The 19,616-nt window shown below is 52.7% G+C and overlaps 4 protein-coding genes across 4 annotated transcripts; 3 read left to right on the plus strand and 1 right to left on the minus strand.

Moving 5' to 3' along the window:
- Positions 1–457: 457 nt before the first annotated feature.
- BDV14DRAFT_198276 (histone acetyltransferase TRA1) lies at positions 458–12,325 on the plus strand (the record flags this gene model as incomplete). The annotated part of the gene is made up of 5 exons (XM_073772893.1): positions 458–509; positions 600–757; positions 839–8,696; positions 8,760–11,590; positions 11,639–12,325. The coding sequence occupies 5 exons, from the start codon at positions 458–460 to the stop codon at positions 12,323–12,325; spliced, it is 11,586 nt and encodes a 3,861-aa protein (XP_073630140.1).
- Positions 12,326–12,584: 259 nt separating this feature from the next.
- Positions 12,585–13,623, minus strand: BDV14DRAFT_32477 (Saf4/Yju2 family protein). The gene is made up of 2 exons (XM_073776550.1): positions 13,543–13,623; positions 12,585–13,470 (listed from the first exon to the last, which is right to left on the minus strand). The coding sequence occupies exons 1-2, from the start codon at positions 13,560–13,562 to the stop codon at positions 12,675–12,677; spliced, it is 816 nt and encodes a 271-aa protein (XP_073630141.1). The 5' UTR covers positions 13,563–13,623; the 3' UTR covers positions 12,585–12,674.
- A 132-nt stretch (positions 13,624–13,755) lies between these two features.
- Positions 13,756–16,683, plus strand: BDV14DRAFT_170166 (anaphase promoting complex subunit CDC16). The gene is made up of 2 exons (XM_073768161.1): positions 13,756–14,243; positions 14,299–16,683. Exons 1-2 carry the CDS (start codon positions 14,147–14,149, stop codon positions 16,500–16,502), a joined length of 2,301 nt encoding a protein of 766 aa, XP_073630142.1. The 5' UTR covers positions 13,756–14,146; the 3' UTR covers positions 16,503–16,683.
- A 1,347-nt stretch (positions 16,684–18,030) lies between these two features.
- BDV14DRAFT_188517 (uncharacterized protein) lies at positions 18,031–19,591 on the plus strand (the record flags this gene model as incomplete). Its single annotated transcript, XM_073771080.1, has 3 exons — positions 18,031–18,258; positions 18,328–19,069; positions 19,194–19,591. The coding sequence occupies 3 exons, from the start codon at positions 18,031–18,033 to the stop codon at positions 19,589–19,591; spliced, it is 1,368 nt and encodes a 455-aa protein (XP_073630143.1).
- Positions 19,592–19,616: the final 25 nt, after the last annotated feature.

Below are 19,616 nucleotides of genomic sequence, written 5' to 3' on the forward strand. Positions count from 1 at the left end.
GCCGTTCCGAAAGTTGCCTAATCTGGACTAGCGTTTACCTCGGGGTCTCTGGCCGTGCCCGCGTTCTCTGGCTGTTCTCAGTGCTTTCAGTTCCGGCTCGACCTGGCGCGGAATTCGCGATCCTTGACTTTGCATTTGAGCTTCCCTCTCCTCACTCCACCCCTCTTCTTCCACGCTCATTTGCCTTGATACCCTTTTCTACGTCTCCGCTCTCTTCCGCCTTACTCACTTTAATTATTAATGACCTGACGATATCCCTGCCTCGACTTTGCGCAATTCACATGCGACACTTGCCAATACCGTGCGAAGACTGAGCTCCGAACCTGCCCTTCCGCCTATGCCTACCACGCTTACGGATTCGAGTGCTGGCTACTGAATTACGCCGGCCAAAGGGCCTGGCAGCTTCTATCGTCTTGTTTCACAGCTGTGAACCCCTCCGTTGAGGGCCGCAGTCGCCATGGAGCGGAATATTGATATCTATGCCAGCAAGCTGGGGGATGAGAAGCTTGGTATGTTGACAACTTGAGCTTGCTGCCGGTAGCGGATAGATGGCGCCCGCAATGTTCTATGTCTTGCAGCGCTGACATCAATGACTATAGACATCAAAATCCGTGCCAACGTCGCTGTCGAACTCCGCGATAATATCGAACCCCTCTGCTCCGGTGCGAGCTACCCGATCTTCCTCTCGAAGTTATGGCCGGTGTTCAAGACTATCCTCAGCGGCGAACCGGTGTTCACAAATCTGTCCTTGGAGCAGGTGAGTTGCGACGAGGCTCAGCTGAGAGCTGTTTGGAGGCTGCTATCCCAGGGCAAGGCTGACGGGCATGGTATGTGACAGAAACTACGAAATTGTGTACTCGAAACCCTCCACCGGCTCCCGATGATGTCCCCCGACGTCGAACCCTACGCCGCCGACATGGTCGATCTGTTAATGGACCTGGTACGAATCGAGAACGAGGAGAATGCGGTTTTGTGTATGAAGACAATTATGGATCTGGAGCGGAATCAAGCGAAGGCGACCGCTTTACGAGTACAGCCGTTCCTCGAGCTCATTCAAGAGATGTTTCAGACGATGGAGCAGGTCGTCCGCGACACATTCGATACACCCAGCCAAGCTACACCGTCGGGAATGCCCTCAACGCCTGGCGCATCCGCCGCAAACTTCCAATCCCCACGACCGAGCTCGCCCGCTGCTTCCGTTGCCGACCTTGGTCCCGATCAACAGACGTCGAATAATGTGTTACTGAAGGGAATGCACTCGTTCAAGGTCCTTGCCGAGTGTCCGATTATCGTCGTGTCTATATTCCAGACTCACCGGATGTCTGCACAATCGAATGTCAAGCTCTTTGTGCCGCTGATCAAGAGTATCTTGCTTTTGCAAGCGAAGCCGCAAGAGAAGGCACATGCGGACGCCGCAGCTCAGAAAACGATTTTTACTGGTGTGTGCAAGGAGATTAAGAATCGTGCTGCATTTGGGGAGTTTATCACGCTTCAGGTCAAGACAATGAGTTTTCTGGCGTATCTGCTTCGCCTTCAACCGCAGCAGCTGCAGGACTTCCTTCCTACTTTGCCAACGGTTGTGGTCCGTCTTCTGCAAGACTGTCCGAGGGAGAAGTCCAGCGCAAGGAAGGAACTTCTTGTCGCCATACGACACATCATCAACTGCACATACCGCAACATTTTCTTGGACAAGATTGATCAGCTCCTGGATGAGCGTACTTTGATTGGTGATGGCCTAACTGTGTACGAGACTATGCGACCTTTGGCGTACAGCATGCTAGCCGACCTCATCCACCATGTCCGTGAGCATCTGAGTCGCGACCAGATTAAGCGGACTATCGAGGTGTACACAAAGAATCTGCACGATGACTTGCCGGGAACCAGTTTCCAGACGATGAGCGCTAAACTCCTGCTGAACATGGCGGAAAGGATAGCCAAACTGGAGGATAAGCGAGAGGCGCGCTACTTCCTGCTCATGATTCTTGATGCAATCGGTGACAAGTTGGCGGCCATGAATTACCAGTTCCCTAACATTGTCAAGCTGAACAAGACATTCCAAGCTCTCAAGAAGGAAGAACCATCACCAGAGAAGTACTTGGCCGACAAGGATCAACCTCCGGATTGGGATGAGATCGATATCTTTTCAGCATCTCCGCTCAAGACGACAAATCCCCGAGACCGTGGAGCCGACCCAGTGGCAGAGAATATTTTCCTCTTCAAGAATTTGATCAACGGGTTGAAGAGTATCTTTCACCAGCTCAAGAACTGCAACCCTGATAATGTCCAGATCGACCCGGCAAATGTTCCCATCAACTGGTCCGAGGTGTCATATGGCTACAATGCAGAGGAAGTACGAGTTATCAAGAAGCTGTTCCATGAAGGTGCCCGGGTGTTCAGATACTACGGCGTGAAGCAGCCTGAGCCGGAAGTCAAGTTCTCTTCTCCCTTCGATTTCCTCACTAGTCAATACACGGCTCCTATGGACCGTGAGGAGAAGGAGCTTCTCGAGAGCTTTGGCACGGTCTTTCACTGCATCGACACAGCCACGTTCCATGAAGTCTTCTACACCGAGATACCCTACCTATTCGACCTCATGCTTGAACATGGTGCTTTGTTGCATCTCCCTCAGTTCTTCTTCGCAAGTGAAGCTACATCGCCTGCGTTCTCAGGAATGGTGTTGCAATATCTCATGGATAGGATCCACGAAGTTGGCACACCCGATATGGCCAAAGCCCGCATCCTCCTCCGGATGTTCAAGCTGTCTTTTATGGCAGTTACACTCTTCTCGCAGCAGAACGAGCAGGTGCTACATCCTCATGTCTCCAAGATTGTCACCAAATGTCTCGAGCTTTCGGTAACAGCGGACGAGCCGATGAACTACTTCCTTCTTCTGCGTTCTCTGTTCCGGAGCATTGGTGGAGGCCGCTTCGAGCTGTTGTACAAGGAGATCCTGCCACTTCTCGAGATGCTTCTTGAGACCTTCAACAATCTACTGCTTGCCGCGAGAAAACCTCAAGAACGGGATCTCTACGTGGAGCTCACACTTACGGTTCCTGCTCGTCTAAGCCATCTTCTCCCGCATTTGAGCTACCTCATGCGACCCATTGTGGTGGCACTCCGTGCGGAGTCCGACCTTGTAGGACAGGGACTGCGAACGCTGGAACTTTGCGTTGACAACCTCACGGCTGATTACCTAGATCCGATCATGGCTCCTATCATGGACGAACTGATGACTGCGCTCTTCGACCATCTCCGACCCCACCCATACAACCACTTCCATGCCCACACCACCATGCGGATCTTGGGTAAGCTCGGAGGCCGAAACAGGAAGTTCTTGAGCCACCCCCCCGACCTCACCTTCGAGCAATATGCGGACGATGCTCCTAGCGTTGACATCAAATTGATCGGCCCAAGCGAGAAGCGACCTTTCCCTATTGGCATTGGTATTGACCTTGCGGTTGCCAAGCTGATGGAGGTGTCCAAGCATTCGTCAGATGCATACTACAAGCAGCAGGCCTTCCACCTGATCTCGTCACAATTGAAGCTCTACATTGGGTACGAGAGTATTCCCGATGATTTCGCATCTCTTCTCCGCTTACACGCCAACGACCTATCCGAGAGCAAGACTAACGCAATGGCCGACATCCTCGAAAAAACAGAGCGCTCTAGCTCGATCCCCAAGAAGATGGCTCAGGAGGGAACATTAAAGAAGCTTCTGAAGGCCTCCATCTTTGCCTCTACTCTCCCTGGTCTTGCGCAGAGTGCTACTGCATTTGTTGCTGATGTCTGCAAACACTTTGCCATGATCGAAGTTGGGCGCTCTCTTGCTCAAGCTCGCCACACCCGGAAGGCTTTCGATGTCTCCTGTGGAGAAGGTTCTGTGTACCTTGACTCACGAATTTTGGCTGAGGCTGTTGTTGAGTCATTATCCTCTGACAACGCTGAGGTCCGTGATGCTGCTAAAGTCGCGTTACAAGTCTTGAAGGATGCTGCTGCAACCATCTTTGGATCGCCCGAGCGAGTGACGAAGCTGCCTTTCTTCCAACACCTTGGTCGTGTGTTCTGCCATAGCTGCCATAGCGAGGAGTGGTTTACCAAGGCCGGTGGTAGCTTTGGTATTCATTTGTACGCCACCGAGCTGGATCTTGGTGACGCCTGGCTCTTCGAAAAGCAAGCAGAGTTCGCCCGAGCATTGACGTATGTCATTAAGGATACGCCACCTGACCTACCGGCTAGTACGCGGGTTCGAGCCCAAGATACCTTGGACATAATCCTGCGAAGATGCTGTAAGAACATGACCAAAGATGACCTCAAGAACGAGAAGAGTCGTCTTTACTCACTTTGTGGCTTCTTCGTTTATGAGCTCTCCCACATGAACAAGCACGTCCGTGAGGCCTCCCGCCGTAGCTTCTCAACCATCGCTGAAGTTTTGGGGTGCGAAATCCACGAGCTCATCTTCCCCGTCAAGGACCGCCTGCTGCAGTCGATCTTCAACAAGCCCCTTCGTGCGCTGCCGTTCCCAACACAGATCGGTTTTATCGAAGCGATCACTTTCTGCTTGAGCCTCCGCAATGACATTGTTACCTTCAATGAGCCCCTCAACCGCCTCATGCTTGAGTCTCTCGCCTTGGCCGACGCCGAAGACGACAACCTCGCTAGCAAACCTAACGAGTTCAAGAACGCCGAGATGATCGTTAACCTGCGAGTTGCTTGCCTCCGACTCTTGTCGATGGCCATGAGTTTCCCCGACTTTGGAAACGCCCCTCAGAGCTCAAGTCGTGCTCGTATTATCTCCGTGTTCTTCAAGTCACTTTACGTCAAGTCCACTGACGTTATCGACGCAGCGAATGCTGGCTTGCGGGATGTGCTGACGCAAACGAACAAGTTGCCGAAGGATCTGCTTCAGAATGGTCTCCGCCCGATCCTCATGAACCTGCAGGATCCGAAGCGCTTGAGTGTTGCTGGTCTTGACGGTTTGGCGCGCCTTCTGACTCTGCTCACGAATTACTTCAAGGTTGAGATTGGTGCTCGTTTGCTCGACCACATGAAGGTTATTGCGGACGATGCGATTTTGCAGAAGGTCTCATTCAGCCTTGTCGAGCAGAGCCCTCCTATGAAGATCGTGGCTGCCATCTTCAACATCTTTCACCTCCTTCCTCCCGCCGCTACGTCTTTCATGGAGCTTCTGGTGAACAAGGTCCTTGATCTGGAAGACAAGCTTCGCAGAACCTCGAGCAGTCCCTTCCGGAAGCCTATGGTCAAATACCTCAACAGATACCCCAAAGAAAGTCTAGCATTCTTCTATGCGCGGTTCAAGGATGAGCGTTTCGGTCGTTTCTTCGGGCAAGTGCTTGCGGACCCGGAAAGCGAGGCCCTCCGCACTGCGCTCGTTGCAGACACTGAGAACTTTATGATTGCCGCCTTCTCACAGGAGCAAGCCGAGGGCAAGGATACTGCTGCTATTAACGGTATCTACACTGTCCATGCCATCTCATCCTACCCATCCACCAAGAACTGGCTCGTCAACCATGCAGACTTACGCACCAAGGTTCTTGCCTCTGCCCGGGATCTCCAGCGGAAGCTGCGCAATGACAAGCTTCAGCCTAGCGAGCGCTTGCGAGTCGAGCAGGCCGAAGATCAGATCATGACTATAGCCACCATCTACCTGTCGGAATCGATGCAGGACCTCGATTTCCTGTTCGAGGTTATCGATGGCTTGTCTACGGGTGATCTCAAGCGTAGCCTCTCTTTCCCCAGATTCATCTACCGTCACATCATCACCAACGAGTCTATCGACTACCGTCGTTCAGTCATTATGCGCTGTCTCGATCTGTATGGTCAGCGTTCATGCTCGCAGAAGATGAAGACCTACGCTTTCCGTCACTTGGTCAACCCCATCTTTGCTATGGATGTCCAGCTCACGTGGGATAAACCCGCTGATGGCCCTAAGTTGATGGATAAAAGCATGACTGAGTTCATTCAAAACCGTCTTTGGAAACCGCAGGTGGCAGATTTGAGCGAAGAGTCAAACCAAGCCGGCGTCGATCACTCTCGCATGGAGCTCTTGCAGCTTTCTGCCCTGCTCATTAAATACCACCATGCCACGGTGCAGGATTCTCGCAAAGACATCATCAAGTTTGCTTGGAACTACATCCGCCTGGAAGACATCATCAACAAGTATGGTGCCTACGTCCTCATCAGCTACTTCATCGCGCACTACGAGACGCCATTCAAGATCGTTGTACAGGTATATGTGGCTCTTCTTCGCGCCCATCAGAACGAGGGCAAGGCACTTGTCACCCAGGCTCTGGACGTTCTCGCCCCGGTTCTTCCAACGCGTATTCTAGCCGCAGGAGCCAATCCTCAGACTCAAGACCAGCGGTACCCGCTCTGGGCTAAGTGGCCGCGCCGTATCCTCGCCGAGGAGACTGCCAACCTTCAACAAGTCATGAGCATCTTCCAGTTTCTCGTTCGCCAGCCAGACCTCTTCTACGAGTCAAGGGAGCACTTCGTACCTCTCATTGTTCCTTCTCTAATCAAGATTGCTTCTCCCCAGAGCAACCCGTCGCAAGATAGCAAGAGACTGGCTCTCAACCTGATCAATTTGATTTGGATTTGGGAAGAGAAGAGAGTCAAGGCCACCTCGGCGCCAACACAAAACGGCGTACAGGAGTCACCGAACTCGAAGAAGCGCAAGCTTGATGAGGCCCAGAGTACTTCGTCTCCTTCACCGGCTCTTGGTCCCCCTAGCTCTCGTGAGCGCACGGAGTACATGGTTCCTCCTGACCTCAGGGCGGCTTTGACCAAGTACCTCATCACTTTCATCACCACATCCACAGACAGATTCCAGGTGCCGGCCGCTCGGTTCCGCGAACTTCAGTCTTCGAAGCCGCAGAACCCGGTGCACACCAGTGACATGCAGAAGAAGGCCGTTGGACTGCTGCGGAACCTCATGTCGCCGGCCTACTGGGGTGATCTGAATATCGAGCTCTACCAGAAGGTGATCGAGCCCATCCTCACATCGGACCGTGGAGACAAGCCGATTGAGAAGTACGTTACTGGCATCGTCAACTCCTTGCAAGTTATACGCATTCTTCTTGCCTCGAAGCCTGATGAGTGGGTCGCTGCTCGCCTTACCACTATCCAAAAGCTGTTCGACAAGCCGCTCCGCTCGGACAACCCGGAGGTTCAAGATTCTCTGCACGGTGTCGAGACGGACATGGACATTGAGCCCAAGCTTCCGCCTCCTGTCCTGCGAGTCCTCAGCGCTGTACCCGACAACCAGCCGGAGGACGAAGACGCGATGGATGTTGAGCACTCACCATCCGAGTTCGTTGCGTACCTCTCTGCCATCGCTAACGAGACACTATCTGCCACCAACTACATCTCTAGCCTGAACATCCTCTGGTCACTTTCCAAGAGCAAGCCTGCCGAGTTGGAGTCTCACATTCCCCAGGTTATGAAAGTGTTCTCGCAAAAACTGGCGAAAGACCATGTTGCAGGTGCTCCTACCAACGGGGCGCCGAATGCACCTAAGCCTGCAGAGGGAGTTCCCGATCCTCAGGAATATGAGATTGGCGTTGACCTCATCTTCAAGTCCATTGAGCTTATATCGGTGCGCATGGCTCATTTGGGTGAACAGCGCCGACCGTTCTTGAGTGTTCTTGCTCAGCTTGTCGAGCGATCGCAGAATGAAGGTCTGTGCACCAAGGTTCTGGATATGGTTGAGACCTGGATCTTCCACTCCACCGAGTCGTGGCCGACACTGAAGGAGAAGACTGCCGTTCTTCACAAGATGCTGCTCTTCGAGTCCCGACAGAGCCCTGACATGCTGCATAAGTTCTTGGAACTTGTGATTCGTATTTACGAAGACTCCAAGATTACCCGAACTGAATTGACTGTCAGACTCGAGCATGCTTTCTTAATCGGTACCAGAGCGAAGGATGTGGATATGCGCAACCGCTTCATGACCATCTTCGACCGAAGTTTGACCCGCTTGGCAAGTTCCCGATTAAGCTACGTTCTGACTTGCCAGAATTGGGATACGCTCGCAGACTCCTTCTGGGTTGCGCAAGCTTCTCATCTCATTTTAGGTTGTGTGGACATGACTGCTCCAGCTCGTCTTCACCAAGACGACTTTACAATGTATCCTCTATCCTTCCTCTTTGGCAGTGCCGAGAAGGACCCTCGACGCGCGGAGATCATTGTTGACAATTCGCTTGAGTCTTTCATTGCCGACCGCAAGCGGTTCCTTAGTGAAATCTCTGAGGTCAAGGCCCGTGATCTTATGGAGCCTCTCACCCAGCTTCAGCACACCGACCCCACTACAGCCTCCAACTTGTGGGCTGCCCTGTTCCCAATCTTCTGGTCCATTTTGTCGCGCGAAGACCGTATCGACTTGGAGAAGGGCATGGTCAGCTTGATCACTCGCGAGTTCCACCAGAGACAGGTTGACAAGAGACCGAATGTCGTTCAGGCCCTCCTTGAAGGTGTCGTCCGTGCAACGCCTCGCTTCAAGATCCCGCCACATGTGTTGAAGTACCTCAGTCGTACATATGATGCGTGGTACACTGCAGCCACGTATCTAGAGGAGTCAAGCATTAACCCAATCATCGACACTCCCGTCGTGCGTGAGAGCAACCTTGATGCGCTGGTCGAGATCTATGCCGGTCTGCAGGAAGATGATTTCTTCTACGGTACGTGGCGGAGAAGATGCAAGTTCGTGGAAACCAATGCTGCGCTCTCATACGAGCAACAAGGCATGTGGGATAAGTCACAGCTGCTTTACGAGAGCGCCCAGATCAAGGCTCGTTCGGGAGCTATGCCGTTCTCACAGGGCGAGTATTTCCTCTGGGAAGACCACTGGCTCATCTGCGCGCAGAAGCTGCAGCAGTGGGAAATTCTTAGCGACTTCGCCAAGCATGAGAATCTGAATGATCTGCTTTTGGAAGCTGCTTGGAGAAACATTGAAAACTGGCAGAGCGAAAACAACAGAGAACAGCTCGAGTCTCTGGTCAAGTCTGTTTCCGATGCCCCAACGCCCAGGCGTACCTTCTTCCAGGCGTTCATGGCGCTTTTGCAGTTCCACAACAAGAAGGAGAACATCCAAGAGTTCAATGGTGTCTGTGACGAGTCGATTCAGCTTTCTATTCGCAAGTGGCTCCAGCTGCCCAAGAGCATTACCAACGCTCACCTTCCGATCTTGGAGCACTTCCAGCTTTTAGTGGAGCTCCATGACGCGAGCCATATCTGCTCCAGCTTGTCTCAGACCAATGAACGCAATTTGGACACCAAGTCTGCCGAGCTGAAGCTTCTGCTTGGAACCTGGCGAGACCGTCTTCCTAACCTCTGGGATGACATCAATGCCTGGCAGGATCTTGTTACTTGGAGACAGCATATCTTCCAGCTTATCAACGCCACCTACCTTGGTCTTTTGCCTCCCCAGACCAACAACGTCGCTAGCAACTCCTACGCTTACCGCGGATATCACGAGACGGCCTGGATTATCAACCGCTTCGCGCATGTCTCCAGGAAGCATCAGATGCCTGATGTCTGTATCAACCAGCTCAGCCGCATCTATACTTTGCCGAACATCGAAATCCAAGAAGCGTTCTTGAAGCTGCGCGAACAAGCCAAGTGTCACTACCAGAACCCGAAGGAGCTCACCAGCGGCCTGGACGTGATCAACAACACAAACCTGAACTACTTTGGTGCGCAGCAGAAGGCTGAGTTCTATACGCTCAAGGGTATGTTCCTGGCCAAACTCGACCAAGTCAATGAGGCCAATGAGGCATATGGTGTTGCTCTCTACTACGACCTGAGATTGGCCAAGGCGTGGTCTGAATGGGGTCAGTACAGCGACCAGCGGTTCAAGGGCGACCCCAATGACTACGAACTGGCTAGCAATGCTGTCAGCTGTTACCTGGAAGCCGCCGGTCTGTACAAGAACTCCAAGTCTCGGAAGCTCCTCAGTCGGATCCTCTGGCTGCTCAGTCTTGATAATGATGAGGGCGCTGTGGCAACTGCCTTTGAGAGCTTCAAGGGCGATACACCAGTTTGGTACTGGATCACCTTCATCCCGCAATTACTCACCAGCTTGTCTCACCGCGAAGCTCGTCTTTGCAAAGCTATCCTGGTCAAGATCGCCAAGCTGTACCCGCAGGCTCTCTTTTTCCTCCTCCGTACCAACCGCGAGGACATGCTCAATATCAAGAAACAGCATGACCAGAAGCAGGAGAAGATCAATCGTGCCAGACAACAAGCTTCGCCGCAGAACAAGCCCACGCCGGTTACGAATGGCGCGCCGGCCGCGAATCGTACGCCGACTACGCCTGCTCAGCCGTCGCCTAATCGGCCTCCTGGTCAGCAGGGTACCCCTAACCAGGCTCAGAACCAGAACCAAAACACTCCTCAAGGACAGGCCCAAGGACAGAGTCAACCTCAACAAGGACAACAAGGACAACAGGGTCAACCTCAGGTCAATGGTCAGAGTCCCGCGCAGAAACCTGCCCAGCCACCCACCCCTGTTCAAGGACAAGCACAGCAGCCACAGCAGCAGCCCCAAGCACAACAACAAGGGCAGCAACAGGGCCAACAGGGGCAGAACCTTCAAGTCCCTGGACAACAGAACCAGCCAGCACAGCCGCCCCAGGCTCCTGGTCCAGAGGCCGAGAAGGAGGCTCAAAAGAAGCCATGGGAATACTCCGATGAGATTATGTCTGGTCTTAAGACCGCCTTCCCTCTGCTTGCTCTGTCGATGGAGACTATGGTTGACCAGATCCACAAGAACTTCAAGTGCCCGCCTGATGAGGATGCTTACCGTCTCATCGTCGCGCTGCTCAACGATGGTCTGGCTTATGTCGGTCGCATGCCTGGCTCCTACGCCCAAGACTTCAAGCTCCCTGCGCCGACAGAAGCGAACATTACCCGCTTTGCTGAGACAATCCTGCCTGCTCACATCCGCAAGTCCTTTGAAGCCGACTTTGTCGTCAAGAAGCCAACCATGTACGAGTACATTCAGAAGCTCCGCCGCTGGCGCGACAAGTTTGAGGAGAAGCTCGATCGACGACCTCAGGTCCAGTTCCTTGAGACCTACTCGCCCCACCTCAGTGAATTCCGCTTCCTCAAGTTCGACGAGGTCGAGATTCCAGGACAGTATCTCCAGCACAAGGACAAGAACCAGGACTTTATTCGCATCGATCGGTTTTTGCCTGACATTGACCTGGTGCGCGGTATTGGTGTTTGCCACCGGAGGCTCAAGGTTCGTGGCCACGACGGAAGTGTTCATCCGTTTGCTGTCCAGCACCCTGCTGCTCGTCACTGCAGACGCGAAGAGCGCATTCTGCAGCTCTTCCGGATCTTCAATGGAGTGTTGGGCAAGCGCAAGGAGAGCCGCCGTCGCAATCTCAACTTCCACCTGCCTCTTATGGTTCCTCTGGCTCCTCATATCCGGTTGGTCCGTGATGATCCGTCGTATATCTCTATGCAAGGTATCTATGAGGATTACTGCCGACGGGTTGGGTTCAACAAGGATGACCCTGTCTTGTTTACCATGGAGAAGATGAGGGCTTTGGCTGAGACGAAACAGAATGTAAGCACATCGAGACCTCCAAACTCGACTGAGGCTAACGATTCCCAGCGCACTCCTGAGCAACAGCAGGTTCTCCGAACGGAGATGCTCACGGCTATCCAAGAGAAATGGGTTCCCCCGACAATGGTCCTGGACTACTTCCAAAAGACGTACCCCAACTTCGCAGACTTCTGGCTATTCCGCCGCCAGTTCGCTTACCAGTACGCGGCCATCGCATTCATGACTTACATGATGCACATGGGCAACCGGTACCCGAACAAGATCATGATCTCTCGCGCAACCGGCGACATCTGGGGCACGGAGCTCATTCCCATCATCAACCCGAACAAGGCCTTCTTCTTCAACCCCGAGCAGGTGCCCTTCCGCCTTACTCCCAATATTCAAACGTTGATGGGCCCTATTGCGACCGAGGGTCTGTTCGCCTGTGCAATCATGGCCATTGCCCGATGCTTGACCGAACCGCGTCACGAGCTAGAGCAACAGCTTAGCATCTTTGTTCGTGATGAGATGATGTTCTGGGCGACTACCCACCATCGGGACCGTGTTCTTCCCCCGCAGCAGCTGCGTGACCTGGTCTACAATAACAGCGATATTATTGTCAACCGTGCCGTTAGCCTTGCTAGTCCGCCCGAGGGGAACCTGCCCGCGAACCAGACTACCATTGACCTTATCTCCAAGGCAGTCGACCCGCGGCACTTGGCCACTGGTGATGCTTTGTGGATGCCGTATCTCTAGTTCTTGTTCTTCTTGAGTTAGCGTCTGTTCTTCGGTATGACGAGAATGTGATTGTGGATTTTGTGCTTCTTGTTGCTGGTGTTGTTTCCATTGGGAAGGTCTTTCAAAGGCCAATTTGGCTTTCTAGCGAGGCGCTTGGGGTATGCAAAGGATTGATTACCTTTTGATGTTATTTTCTATGACTTCGTTCATGTTTTATTTACCCTGTTTTAGTCTGGGCGCAAATATATGTGGTATGCTTAAATTGAATTGTAATTACAACTGCTCAAATATGCTGCTCTAATCGTAAGTGCCGTAGACCGTTCCATGCCCGTAACGCCAGTGATTAAATCAAAAATTCGTAGAAAATTCAAACCAAAGAAGGCTTCGCCTTCTTCTTGATACCGAGGCTGTTAGCCACAGGCTTCTTTTTCTTAACCCTCGCAAACGAAGGCGGCGGCATCGGCGCAGCAGACAACTCAGGCGTCGACTCATCCTCAACCAACCTCTTAACCTTCTCCCCACTCTCCGTCGTAAAAGCCTTCCTCGCAGCCTCCTCATCCTCTCTCTGAGCCTGCAAAGCAGCCTCATCAACCTGCTCCTGCACAGTCGCCAACGCAACCTCCTCCCCCAACTTCTCCCCCCTCTCAATCCTCGCATTCCTCGTCCGAATCTCATCAAGCGCATCCGCAATCGCCATCTCCCGCTTAGAATCAAGCATCTTCTCCTCCAACTCCGCCATCTTATCTCTCTCTTCAGCCTCCGCATTTTCCCCCTCCTCCTTCTCAAGCCGATCAAGAACCTCCTGCTCCGTCTCATTGGCATTATCATTCGCGCTATCGCGCCAAGGCTCAAAGTTCCTCTTCGCGCCCTTTTCCGCCCGATAATCCATGTTCTTCGGGTCCGTGACGAATGTTATTTCCCCACTGCATCGCGTACACCGGATGTAGAAGCGGTAAATCGGGATCGAGAAGTATTTCTCCTCTGTTGTTTCTTTGCGCGCGTTGAATTTCCGTCCGCGGTAGATGTATTCGCCGCAGGAGGTGCATTTCATGGAAAAGGGCGCCATTAGACGCACGGTTATTACTTTTGGGCCGGTGGAGCGGAGGTGCTTTGGGGTGCGGGTTATGGCCGACGGGTCGAAGTCGGGTGGGTAGTATTTCGTCCTGTTGAGATTATAAGGTTAGTTTTGCTGTGCTGCGTTGGATGCGGATTTGAAGAGGGGGTTAAGCACATACAAGACCTTTCGTTCAGACATGGTTGTGGTGTTGAGGGGTTAACTGGGGGAGAGCAGTTGTGACTTTGGCTTGTTGCTGGAGACTGCGAGGAAGATAAAGAGATGCGGATGCGATGCGATTATCGATATCTCGAGGTCACGTGGTGGCAACGGCAGAGTGGCTTTCAGAAGATCTAGAAGTGATCTCGACGAGAACTAAAAGTCTGTTAAAAAAGGAGAAGCGCAGAGTTAAACAGAACTAAACTTTCCCCACAGGAACTGACTGAATATGACCTTGTCTCAGGATGTTGTTCAGTCGCTGTTGAAGAGAGCTTAGTCACGTGCAGCTATCCAGAAAAAGGCAGCGACAAGGACGCGGGGAATCAACACCGATGCCGATAAAACCGAGTGACGTCCGGAGTGCCTCAGCAGCTTCATCTTGACTCCCTCTCTCTCTGCTGGGCGAGTCTATGGCATAGCTCCGCCCGCCTTTCTTTCGTCATTCCACGCCCACAAGCCGGGACTGTCACTATCAACCAGCTCCACCGGTATTTGTTTACACGCGCTCATGCCGTGAAGTAACATCGCCAATTCGCGCAACCGACCCTTCCTCTCATACGACTGCTATGGAGAATTTCCTACGAGTCTGGCGACAACAGGCGAAAGTTCGCGGGCAGTACGATGCGGCCATATTCATCGGAGACAAAGTCCTTGCGTTGACTAGTGAGCTACTCGTGTTGGCCTGCGGTGAGGGTCATGAACTAACGCGCTGCCTCAGACAGTGACGAAGATGCCCTTTGGCTAGCCGAAGTACATTTCTCGAATAACAACTTCACCCGTGCCCTCGCCCTCCTCTCCCGTCAAGACCTCGTTTCACGGAGTACCGCCTGCCGATATCTCGCTGCGCACTGCTACATCAAACAAGGCCAGTACGAGCAGGCCCTCTCAGTCCTCGGCGACCAGAACCCAACACACCTCTTCCGGAGCAGCAATAGTCGCCGCAAACTCTTAAACGGTCAAGGTCGCATCACACTTCGCAATGGCAGGTCAGCCGCATCGCGCATCGACCGAACAGAAGAACGAGACCGCGAGGATGCAGGGAATATTCGCTATGAGGCGGGGATGTGCTACCTTCGGGGACTGTGCTTCGCAAAACAGAATGCTTTTGATAGAGCGCGAGATTGCTACAAGGACGCTGTGCGAATTGACGTGCAGTGCTTCGAGGCATTTGACCAGCTCATGAAGAACTCGCTCATGTCGCCAGCGGAGGAGCTCGAATTTCTAGAGTCGCTGGACTTTGAGTCGATTACAGGTGTCGATGCGCCTACTTCACAGGAAGCGGCGGACTTTACGAAAATGCTATACATCACCCGCTTGTCGAAATACTCGTCGCCGGCGGTGCTTACCGATGCAACAGAGACGCTGTCCACACATTACAAGTTGGCGGAGAATCCGGATATACTTCTTTCGCGGGCAGAGGCACTATATACGCAATGCCGGTTTGCGGAAGCGCTGGAGTTGACTTCTTCGATACTTTCCACATCGCGATCGTCGATCTCAGCGCAGACAAGTTCCGCCGGTCAAAGTCACCTTGGGCACTCGCCTGCCGTATATCCGCTCCATCTGGCCTGTCTATACGAAACAGGTGCTACCAATGCTCTCTTCCTCCTCTCGCATACGCTCGCCGATCACTCCCCTGAAGAATCATATACCTACCTGGCTATTGGAGTATACTACCTGTCGGTGGCAAGGATCGCGGAAGCCCGGCGTTTCTTCTCGAAAGCTTCTTTACTGGATCCTCATTCGGCGCCTGCCTGGATTGGTTTTGCACATACATTCGCAGCGGAAGGGGAGCATGACCAGGCAATTGCCGCGTATAGTACGGCTGCCCGACTATTCCAAGGGAGCCATCTGCCCCAGCTATTCCTCGGAATGCAACATCTAGCATTGAACAACATGTCTCTCGCGCAGGAATACCTTTCGGCCGCTTACTCCATGTCCACTGGCACGGCAGCCGGCACTGTCCCTTCTATACCCTCGATGCCATCATCTGAAGTGTCTCCTTTAGGCGGTGATCCTCTGGTAATAAACGAGCTAGGTGTTGTCCTCTACCATCAGAACCATCTTGAGGAAGCCGTCGATCTTTTCCGGCAGTCGCTTGTGCTAGCAGCATCTCTTCAATGTGAGCCTGGCGCTTGGGTAGCGACGCGGTCAAACCTCGGCCATGCCCTGCGTCGTCTAGGCAGGTACCCCGAGGCTCTGGAAGAGTTTGACGAGTGTTTGCGTATTGGTTCGGGCGGTGCAAGTCTCGGCTACAGTCCGTTCCTCGGTGGAAGTGGAGGCAACGCATCTGGAGTTGCATCATCTGGAGTGAACGGCTATGAAGAGCGGGGTCTGATTGGCTCTCTCTATACTGCCCGAGGGCTTGTTCTGTTGGAACTCAACCGCACACTAGACGCAGTCACAGCCCTACACGAGGCAGTGCGAGTACTCGGAGCAAGCGGAGGAGGCGATGCAGCCGGTGGGGCAGGCGTCGCAGGGACTCTCCTCTCCCGGGCACTCGAAATCTGGGCGCTCGAATCCCACGGGACCGAAGCCGTGATGTCAGAAGATGGTACCCGCACAGCTGTGTCACGCAATTCAACAAGATCATCGCGAGACCAGGGCAAAGGCCGCGTCCGACGACAGACAACAGCCGACGAGTCCTACACAGAAGAGTGGACAGACGAAGTGGCGCAGGGTGGGGTCCAAACAGGGCTCAACAGCTTCCCAGGCTCAACGACCGCGGTACTAGCCGACGAAACAATCGAGATGGAACTTGATCAAGATGCTGAGCGGCTCCTCCGCGATTCAGTGGACCGTGTTCGCGGGCAGCGTGGTGAGCGTCATAGGGTTGCTGCAGCGCTCAATCCAGGCAGCAGTCCAGAGTTGGAGGCACAGCCTCGCCCACGTAGTCGGGGGACGCGGCAGGCGCGATCATGAGATGATATTCTTACTTGGTTTATGGAGTCTTGGTGGCGGTCTGTATACAGCATTGGCGCGACCGGCGTTTGTTGGTGTTGGCCTTGGACCTGCATGGCATGGATGGCGTACATAGGAGCGAACCTGAAATGAAATCAATACAGTAGCGATAGCAATAACAATAGACGTGATACAAAGAGAGTCTGTACCTTTCTGCCTAGACATAGATGTAAGAAGTAAACTAGAAATAACCATCCCCCTGCCCAAATATCAGGAATCAATCTCCTAACCATTTAACGTGCTGACGCCCGCCACGGCGCCGCCTAATCGCAGCACTAGTCTACGGAGTAGTCTCGTCAAAGCGCACAGTAAGACCCTTTTCGCTCCCTAATCTCCACAATTTCGTAAAGCTGAGCGTCGTAGACTCGTAATTTGTGGACGCGAAGAGGCTGCGCATTCTCCTTCTTTAATTGGTGTTTCAGGCGGCGATCTTGATTGATTATTTTTGGCGGAGAGGGTTGAGCCGCGTGGCTTTTGGTTTGGTACTTATTGTGTAGCCTACAGAGTACCATATAGGTTGTACCTACCAATTAGTAGTACCAAACAACATCTGAAAGTGGGATGGCGAGTGCGTACTATGCTGTAGGCAGAGAGATTCTAAGCGGAGGACGACCGACATAATTACGTTGTTTGGGGATGAGAACGGGGCAGACTCAGCCTCACTTGGTTAGATGCTGGCGCTGCGCCTTCATCATGCAGGGTCCAAAAATTTACGAGAGAGCAATAGAGAACACCTCATTGTTTGCAAGTTACTCTTAGTATCTGGGAAGGAGAAGGTACTACTTTGTCTGTACTATGCAAACATGAAACCGAAACCAACGCCAAACGGCAACCGCCCCGTATTCGTAGTCTAATAAAGGGGAAGAAGATCAGGGACAGGGACTTTTTATCTTAACAGCTGGGCAAGTTGCCAATTTCAGTATTTGACATTTGGCATTTGGCTCTTTCACGCGGTCCACTTGATCGTCGTGATTTTCATGTTTTTTTTTCTAATCCCCTATCCAACCTATGTTGAGGGGGAGGGAGAGTGCCCTGGTGGGTATGATGGTGGCAGTTCGGGGCTACTGGTAGAGCTTTGACAGGCAACAGGATGTGGATCAGAGGGGATTCACGGGTCTAGATGGATTCAGGTTCATAATGAGGAGGGTCCCATTGTTTGCGCCGTGCATATTCATTTTTGTTATTGGTGAATGCTATACTGCTTGATTTTGAATTGATTGCTTCAGGTTGAGCTTGGACTGTCTTGTCTGTATTCACTGTGATCACACTCCTATTCCTATTTCCATTATATTCATTGACTTTGACCTACCTTCACTTTTGGACGATCAGTTATAAACATCCTTACTCCTACAAAACTTACCTTATTTACCTACCGCTTAGACCTCCATTCTCACGTTGATGTCCAAATTCCACCCTCACCCTCACCTACGCCCTAACTCCCGTACTCACTCCCACCAGAACCGCTCCTGGTTCCAGACCAGAAGACACAATGCCCTCGCGTTGGCTCCGGGGTGGCTTGCTGAGCATATTCAGCCTCCTCACATTTTTCTCCTTCTTCGCGGGCGTGCTGCTCTGGTACACGATAAATTCAGATCGCGGCTACCTCCATCCATTCCTCACGCAAGTAATACCAGCCGGCCACTGCGCCTGCGAAACAGCCGCTGTATTCGAGTGCAGTACATGCTTGACATGTTCGCATCAAGACCTCACGCTTGCGGTCTCGCCGGCGACAAATAAATCCAGCAGCGATTCAGAGACCGACATCGAATCCGAATCCGAACCCGAGTCAGAGACGAAGATATGGGAATTTGAGTACGCGCGCGATGGCCAAAATGCAGGATTGGACAGAAGCCAATGCGCCGCTTCGCTCCCGGGGTTGTTTGAGGATATCAGTCGCGCGGCCGGATACTGGCAGGACCAGCAACAAGGGGGAATATCGATAGAGGAACTCGACAGCATCACACTGAACCCGGGCATGGCGCGGGCAAGAATCTCAAAGGGTGAATTATACGTTCTCTCCACACGCGCCGGGACAGAAGATCACCGGAGGAAAATCCTCGCTGCGCTGAGCGCCATGCACCGCGCTTTAGTCGCTGATCCAGCGCGAAGCGCAGCGTCCCAACAAGACATTGAATTCGTCTTCTCAGTCGAAGATAAACTCTCCGACGTCGCAGGTCTCAACTCCGAACATCCCATCTGGACATTGGCGCGAACAGCAGACGAAGAAGCAGCATGGCTAATGCCCGACTTTGGATTCTGGGCCTGGAGCCACAAACATACTGAGATCGGGCCGTTCGATGAAGTTGTTGAGGCAGCGGCGGAATACGATGCTGTCCCCTGGAATGAAAAGGAGCAAAAGCTCGTCTGGCGAGGGAAGCCCAGTTTTGCGCCGAAACTCAGGAGGGCACTTATGGATGCGACGAGGGAGAAGGAGTGGGCTGATGTGCAGCCTGTTGATTGGAAGCGCAAGACGAATCTGTTGAAGATGGAGGAGCATTGTCGGTATATGTTTATTGCGCATGTTGAGGGTATGTCTTTCCCACTTTTCAGTTTCCCCCTTACAGATCACATCACATTCCGTGTAACAGTGACAGCACAGCATGATCAGCATCTCCATATTCATGGAACAGACCGCTAACTTCTATGACGCAGGCCGGTCCTACTCAGCATCGCTCAAATACCGACAAGCATGCCGCTCCGTCATAGTCGCGCACCAGCTGCAGTACATCCAGCACCATCACTACCTGCTGATCGCCGAGGGGCCATATCAGAATTACGTCGAGGTGGCGCGTGATTTCAGCGACTTGGAATCTCAATTAAAGTCATTGTTGGATGATCCGGAACGCGCGGAGAGGATTGCTGATAATAGCGTGAAGACGTTTCGGGAGCGGTATTTGACGCCTGCGGCCGAGGCTTGTTATTGGCGGGCGTTGTGGGATGGATATGCTGGTGTTTGGAATAGTTCTGGGATAGAAGGGAAGAGAGGGTTAAGATATGAAGTGTTTATTTTGCAGGGGAGTCAGGATATGGTTGAGTTTGATAGACTATAGAATACCTAGAGTAATTAATGAAGTG

The sequence above is a fragment of the Aspergillus stella-maris genome (assembly GCF_047715825.1).
Source record: "Aspergillus stella-maris strain CBS 113639 unplaced genomic scaffold BDV14scaffold_15, whole genome shotgun sequence".
In the NCBI taxonomy this organism is placed as follows: Eukaryota; Fungi; Ascomycota; class Eurotiomycetes; order Eurotiales; family Aspergillaceae; genus Aspergillus; species Aspergillus stella-maris.

What these genes read in the sequence shown, in the direction of transcription:
- BDV14DRAFT_32477 (XM_073776550.1), bottom strand. Translation starts at nt 13,562, where the DNA reads ATGTCTGAACGAAAGGTCTT. An exon ending in ATGTCTGAACGAAAGGTCTT is followed by an intron (nt 13,471 to 13,542) that starts GTATGTGCTTAA and finishes TAATCTCAACAG; the next exon opens with GACGAAATACTACCCACCCG.
- BDV14DRAFT_170166 (XM_073768161.1), top strand. Translation starts at nt 14,147, where the DNA reads ATGGAGAATTTCCTACGAGTCTGGCGACAACAGGCGAAAGTTCGCGGG. An exon ending in CAAAGTCCTTGCGTTGACTA is followed by an intron (nt 14,244 to 14,298) that starts GTGAGCTACTCG and finishes GCGCTGCCTCAG; the next exon opens with ACAGTGACGAAGATGCCCTT.